The following is a 6231-nucleotide window of genomic DNA, read 5'->3' on the forward strand; positions in this document are numbered from 1 at the left end:
ATGAGGCTATCATGTATGTGCCATGCTGGACCCAATTCGGTCCCTCTTTGACCCCAAACATTACACCTCTACCACCATCCTCTCCTTATTCCCTTCCCTCTCCACCATACTCTTCTCCTTCAAACTCTTCTTGTCATCCCTCTCTCCTCTACTCTCATCCTCAACTCTCTCTATCCTTCTCTCCCTCTCCTTCGACCTAATTTCTCCCACCCTCTGCCACCTCTTTTACACCCCGTCATCCTTCTCCTCTCCTATTTTACTTTTTAAGTCGGAATTTTTCATTCTGTCAAAACTGACAAAACCAGTGGCGAATCTCGACTCCACTTGGGACGACCTGGGAGTCATAACTTGGAACTACAAGTCCTTCGGTGTCGTCTCCAACTCTAATTTGATCAGCACTACATCTTGCACTCCACAAATTATCAAAACCTAGTTGCTTCAGGATCCACTTCCCTCTGCCGACAACTACTCCGTCCATGACGATTTCGGCAGTGATCTCGAAGCAGACAGTAATCTACTTCCTTTCTATCTTTGAATTTTCTTCTGATTTTTTAGTTCTGATGTGCTTTAATTAATTGACTTCCTTCTTTAATAAATTATGAAATGTTAATTAGTTTAGCTAGTTCTTGTAATTGAGCCTTGAGCTTTTGGTTAATAGTGTAAGACAACGAGATGTTATGTGTTGTTTCATGTTATCGAAAGAAAATGATAATCCAATATCATACATGAAAATTCCTAGTTTAAACATTACAGGGGAAAAAGCTCCATGTGAAAAGCTGAGAAAAGAAAAATAACAAATAACAAATCTATAGTATTAAGTGTAAAGCTGAGATATGGAATTGTTGATGCAGCACCATGCATCTTCATTCTGGATACATATAACATTCTTCTCTTTCAAGCCATAGCACTAATGCGACGTGAAAGCCTGCACATGTGAAAATTTTGTCACCACCATTCTCACCATTTATGTAGATATATAACGTTATTAGTGTTTATAGTTTTATTAAATTTATAATTAAATTTTTATTATTTAAAATTTTTTAATTAGATAGATTTTTATACTAATTTTAAATTTAAAAATATTTTTATAATATTTATTAAAAAAAATTTAATTATAAATTTAAAATTGATGTAAAAATTTAATTAAAAACTTTTAAAATATAAAAATTTAATTATAAATTTTAAAAAATTATGCAAATTAATAGAATAATTTAACCTAACGTTAACTATATGATGATTTACTAAAATATGTAGATGGCCGCTGAATTACGCAAAGTCCATGAGAAGCAATGCTACATTTCTAATTATTTTTCTTTTTTTTTTTTTTAAACACCTACGTACTTTAAACCAAAACAGAAATGATATTTGTAGTTTTGTACTACTTATTGAATTTTTCCAAATGTTCAAATTGACTCGTTTGAACTCACTTTTTTGAATAATCATAAAAAATAACACAAATTCATCAAAATTTTGGACGGGAAATCAACATATTTAAGAAAGTGAGGATGCAATTTGCGCAAAATCAATCATTCAAGTCTCAAGAGGATATAGTGCCCTTATTTAGATAAAATACACGTTTAGAAAAATTTTAAAGATTGGTGTGCAGATTTTAATGTTTAGGATACTAAAGCACACAGCCATACAAAACATAAAGTTTATGGAAGTAACATGCAATTAACCATAATTTCTACGAATTTTAGACAATTTTTAAAATTTTTTTTTATTATAATTTTTTATTATATAAATTAATTTAGACATAATATGTAGTTATTAAATTGAGTTTTTTAAGAAGTTTATCAATATAGAAATAAAAAATAATCTTATAATTTTTTTTTTACAATTTTATTTTTGACATAACATTTATATAAAAGAGACACAACAATAATGCCAAAAATATACTATAAAATTATAAGATACTAATATATTTATGGTTGTTTAGTTAAACCATTATCACGTATTTTATTGATTAAAATTAGTATTTTTAAAAATTTTAAATAATGTAAAAACAAATCATAAACTATTAATTATCTAAAAGGCACAATATCTTTATAAAATATAAAATACAAATTTTAAAATAAAATGATAATTGAAATAAATTATGATAAAAAAAAGTAAGGTAATTTTTTTTAACAATATAAATTTAGAAGAAAAGTGAGTATTCTTTTTTACAAAAGAATAACATCTAAAATACACAATGTAATTACTAAAATATAACTATAAAAGTCATTATTAATATTCTATATAATAATATAAATATTAAATAGGTTAATATTTTAATATTATTAAAAAAGCAAATGCATTTTAAAAAAATATATATAAATGAATATATAAAAATTAATTTAAAAAGTATAAAAAAGTGTATGAAATTAAATTAGTTAAGTAAAAAATATTAGTAAATTAAATAATTAAAATATAAATCTATCGTATAATAAAAAATAATACATACAAAGTCATTAAATTACATAATATTTTTTTATTTTCTTTTTTTATCAAATTTTTTATTTTCTTAAACGTATATCTCATATATAAATATAATTCTTTAAAATTTTTAAAGAGCGAAGATGACTACTCGCCCTTTGTATCCATCCTTGTTTCCATCGTTGTCTAAATAAAGGACAATTTTATTATTAAAATCAGTATATTAATGATAAATGTGAAATCAATCAAGATGTCAATGTTTTTTCATCAATCTTGCTAGATGTACATAAAATTTACTTACTAAAATTAGTTATTAGTATAAAATATAAATTAAAATATAAAATATATATTAAAAATAAATTAAATTATACATATATTTTTAAAATGAAAATAGCATTTTGATTTTTTTTATACAGTGAATGGCCTTAAGTGCAAGTCTTATGAAGAACATTTTTTTTTTTTTATGGATACACATATAACATAAGAATATATTGGGGGCAAAAATCAAATTATACAACAAATTCTTTTCAATCACATTTGTGTGTAATAAAATTAGTCTTGAATTTAAGTCTTAGAATAAAAAATCTCTCATCTATATATATAAAATATGAGTATTTTAAAGGGAACCATTATACACCAAACTCTTTCCAATACGCATTAGTTTGCTATTTATAAGATTTGAAATCACAACTATATATCAATTGTGAAATTAAAGATCTTACCATGTTAACTGTTAATATTGTAATATTGTTTATTTTTTAAACTATAAGACAAATAAAACATGCATGAATAAATACCTATCAAAGTATTAATTAGTGAATAGAATAGAGAAAATAAGAATACATACCGAGAAAATGTTGCAGTGACCGGGGTCAGCGATATGAGCCATCAAGTTATCAATAGGGCCTTCCCCGGTATAAATAGCCTGGAACCAAAACCCAACAAATGCAAGCATGGCAAGCCTACCATTCTTGATCTCCTTAGTCCTGAGGACCATAACGGGCTCAGGGGAGCCTCTCCCCCACATCATTGGGTCAAACCAAAACCCACCGGGGTACCCAACATCGGGCTTGGGCTTTGTTATGTGTGGCAGCTTGAGGTCAATGTCAACGGAGCCTGGGTTGAGCATGTCGGCCCATCTCCTACCCTCAACCCAGCCCATCAAGGCCATCTGGACAATGAAGAGGGTTGTTGGGTCCGCAAAATATTCCCTTGTTGCGGCGTCGTACCAAGAGAAGTTGTGAAGGAAGCCCATTTTTTGAAGAAGGTCTGGGATCAGGATTCCTGATACACCAAGCATTGCCCATCTTGCGTGCATTAGCTCTGCCTGTGCAAACCATTTCAACAACTCTGGATCCGACCCTGTCACCAACAACAATATATCTCTCTTATTTCTATTTATCTTTCGAATCAAATATTAGACACTTTTTTGTATTTTTTTCCTACAAAAGTGTATATCATATTTGCTGTGCTTTATTGTAATGACTCATCATTTTTCTTTATATAGAAATTTTTAATATTCCCTACCAATTGTCCTACTCCTACCCATCAAGATGCTTATAAACCAAGAAGGAATTAGTTGCTTTATAAAATTAGAGATAAAATATTTTTGACTAATTTCACATTACTTAGATACAAAAATATATTCAAAAATTATACCGGTATAATTTTTAATACATATATCCATGTTTGTATTAGTGTCATAATATAGTAACATACCACGGCTTAACCAATCATTTTACATTGTTAGAAATCTCTATTAAAACGGATGGTTAAGATGCCAATCTCTATATTTGATACCATAAACCTATATTTAAGAATCATTAGTAATGTGATGAACATGAGATGAATACTGCAATCGATAGTGGTGTTTGGATTAAGAATCATTCAAAATCATATTTTTTTGTAACACTTTTTGATTTGTATTTTTTTTGTATTTATGTGTTAATATTTTTTGTCATAACTTTTTAGTATTTTTTTAGTATTATTTTTGTATTTAATTTGGTATTTCTAACGAAGTTAATAATTTATATTTAAAAAAATAACAATAATATATATACTAATTCAAGAACATATAATAGAAATTATACAAAGCCAAATAAAAAATAACAAAATTTCATAAAAAAATGTATTAATAAAATTATTAAAAAATTACATGAACAATGAATATTAAAAATTCTATTAAAAAAATACAATAATATGCATTAGAGAACATTAAAAAAAAACTCTAAAAAAAATATTCATGAATAAGAAAATAAAAAAAATTAATAAAAAATTAAAACTTAAAAAAGAGTACTAAAAATAATAATATAAAAAAATATTTGTTTATAAAATATGACCAAAAAAAAAAAATACAAGTGGTAAAATTAATAAAAAAATTAAATTTCTTCCATTTCTTTCAATTTAACCATTGAACAAAAACGCAAAAGAAATCGTGTTTGCGTTTAGAGAAAAGAATGCCAAACAAAAAGTCTAATGTTCAAAAAGATTGAACGTGCAACAAAATATTAGCTAAACACGGTTAAAATTTATTATTTTTTATTTTATTTAATATTGTAATAAATAAATACTAAATAAGATAAATTTAAATTATTTGAATTTATTTTTTTTTTCTCCTAATATTACCGGAAAATATAGATTAGTGAATCCTCGATCTTGCACAAATTGAATAATAATTATTAAATTAAATACATAGTGAAAAAACAAGCGACTTACCTAATCCAAGTGGGTCAAAACCAAAATCACCAGGAAGACTGCAATTGGCAGAAAATTATACGAATTATGCTAAATTGTTTGATAAATAGCGCTTTTATTTCTTAACAACTTATATTTTAAAAGATAAAACCATAATTTTCAATAAATAAAAAGTCAATTAGTATAATTTGAAAATATTTTATTAAATACCTGCCATCAAGCCACTGAGGAGGGGAACTACCAGGAAACCACAATGGTCTATCTGGAGGAAGTGGTTCACACACACTTGACACTCCTTTTGTTGCATTTGTTAGAATTGTTCTTGGAAACAACGTCGTTGTTCTTTCATGATGAACAACCTTTTGCCGTATCTCTCTTCATATAAAACAAAAATAGCAACTATGCACTATTAGAATAATCTCTGGAAAAATAATGAGCACACTTAAATGTTACCAATTGAATTAATTAGATTATTAGTATACCTGCTTGGAAGACTTGATAATGCAGTGGAGGAAATGGATAGGGCCATGACCATGAATTATGTCAAATTTTATTTTGAGAATAGAAGGGAACAAAGCCACTGTTTTGGTTTTCATACTCTTTCTATTATCTCACTTTATCTGCTATATCTGCCCCTGGATGATGATGATGATGGATAACTTGTGATATTTTCTTGGGAAGAAGATTTGCAACCTATGGCCAATGATATTTCAAAATGACACGTGGCTAGGATAAAAGAGTTCACGGGACCTGGTACTCAAGTCCGGAAAAATAACTAAATAAGAACGAACAATTTTTTTTTTGTTGAATGAAAAAGCTCAACACAACAAATGGAGCAATGGAAGCAAAGAAACAGAAAGACCACCAGTTAAAGGCATAATTTAATAAGCAAAATTACAAGTTACATGATTTCTCTTGTCATCTTCGGCATTACCATCAATAACAGAAGGGATCCACACCTAATCACTCCTTAAACTTCATGAAAGACTGGTGGATAATATCGTCAATCTCTTTTCCTTTATTCTGAAAGATCTTCAGATTCCTTTCAAACCAGATATTTCAGATAATAGCACAGAAAGATACCATTCACCTTTTGCGCTCCTGCTTGCTTGTTGATGA

General features: G+C 27.6%; 1 protein-coding gene across 1 annotated transcript; it reads right to left on the reverse strand.

Annotated features, from left to right (window-relative positions):
* Positions 1-673: 673 nt before the first annotated feature.
* LOC112738360 (photosystem I chlorophyll a/b-binding protein 6, chloroplastic) lies at positions 674-5966 on the reverse strand. The gene is made up of 5 exons (XM_025788784.3): positions 5595-5966; positions 5323-5487; positions 5134-5171; positions 3266-3780; positions 674-925 (listed from the first exon to the last, which is right to left on the reverse strand). Exons 1-5 carry the CDS (start codon positions 5645-5647, stop codon positions 908-910), a joined length of 789 nt encoding a protein of 262 aa, XP_025644569.1. The 5' UTR covers positions 5648-5966; the 3' UTR covers positions 674-907.
* Between the last annotated feature and the right edge of the window lie 265 nt (positions 5967-6231).

Source organism: Arachis hypogaea, chromosome 13, assembly GCF_003086295.3.
Source record: "Arachis hypogaea cultivar Tifrunner chromosome 13, arahy.Tifrunner.gnm2.J5K5, whole genome shotgun sequence".
Lineage (NCBI taxonomy): Eukaryota > Viridiplantae > Streptophyta > Magnoliopsida > Fabales > Fabaceae > Arachis > Arachis hypogaea.